General features: G+C 45.2%; 1 protein-coding gene across 1 annotated transcript; it reads left to right on the plus strand.

Annotated features, from left to right (window-relative positions):
* The first annotated feature begins 375 nt into the window (after positions 1–375).
* LOC108282905 (small nuclear ribonucleoprotein Sm D2-like) lies at positions 376–878 on the plus strand. The gene has a single exon (XM_037728034.1). It carries the CDS (start codon positions 426–428, stop codon positions 780–782), a length of 357 nt encoding a protein of 118 aa, XP_037583962.1. The 5' UTR covers positions 376–425; the 3' UTR covers positions 783–878.
* Positions 879–949: the final 71 nt, after the last annotated feature.

The raw sequence follows: 949 nt of genomic DNA on the forward strand, positions 1-949 counted from the left end.
TGAGACATGGGGATTATTACAACTCAAGGTGATATTTGGGTGGGGACATATGACCCTCCTCCTTTTCCTTTTCCCTTTCCTTTCCCTTTTTTTTCTTTTTCCCTTTCCTTTCCTTCTTTTTCTTTCCTTCAGAGCATAACACTCTGTTGCCCAGGCTGGAGTACAGTGAGCTGCCACACCCAATCAGTTCTTTCCGATTACAAGCTTTTTGTCAGTTATATATGTTGCAAATATAATCTATCCTATGCTATCTATTCCATTATATTAATATTGCATTTTTGAAAAACAAAGATTATTCATTGTAATATGGACAAATTTATCACTTATCTTCTTTATAGTTAGTATGACTTTGCATTGCATCATAAAACTTTCCCATCTGAGCAACACGGAGGAAACCGGAGTGAACCGAGAGCTTAGTGACCAACATGAGCCTCCTCAACAAGCCCAAGAGTGAGATGACCCCGGAGGAGCTGCAGAAGCGAGAGGAGGAGGAATTTAACACGGGTCCACTCTCTGTGCTCACTCAGTCTGTCAAAAACAACACCGAAATGCTCATCAACTGCCGCAACAATAAGAAACTCCTGGGCTGCATGAAGGCCTTCGATAGGCACTGCAACATGGTGCTGGAGAACGTGAAGGAGTTGTGGACTGAGGTACCCAAGAGCGGCAAGGGCAAGAAGGAGTCCAAGCCAGTCAACAAAGACCGCTACATCTCCAAGACGTTCCTGCACGGGGACTCAGTCATTGTGGTCCTGCAGAACCCGCTCATCTCCGGCAAGTAGGAGCCACCTATCCCTGTCAGTCAACGGAACTCACTCCCCTGTCCTACAGAGACCGCTGCCGCTGATGTTGAGAACAATAAAGCTCTGTGTTTTTTTTCTTTTTTTCTTTTTTTTTGAGACGGAGTTTCACTCATGTTACCCAGGCTGGAGTGCAATGGCGCGATCTC

Source organism: Cebus imitator, unplaced genomic scaffold (genome assembly GCF_001604975.1).
Source record: "Cebus imitator isolate Cc_AM_T3 unplaced genomic scaffold, Cebus_imitator-1.0 Scaffold253, whole genome shotgun sequence".
Lineage (NCBI taxonomy): Eukaryota > Metazoa > Chordata > Mammalia > Primates > Cebidae > Cebus > Cebus imitator.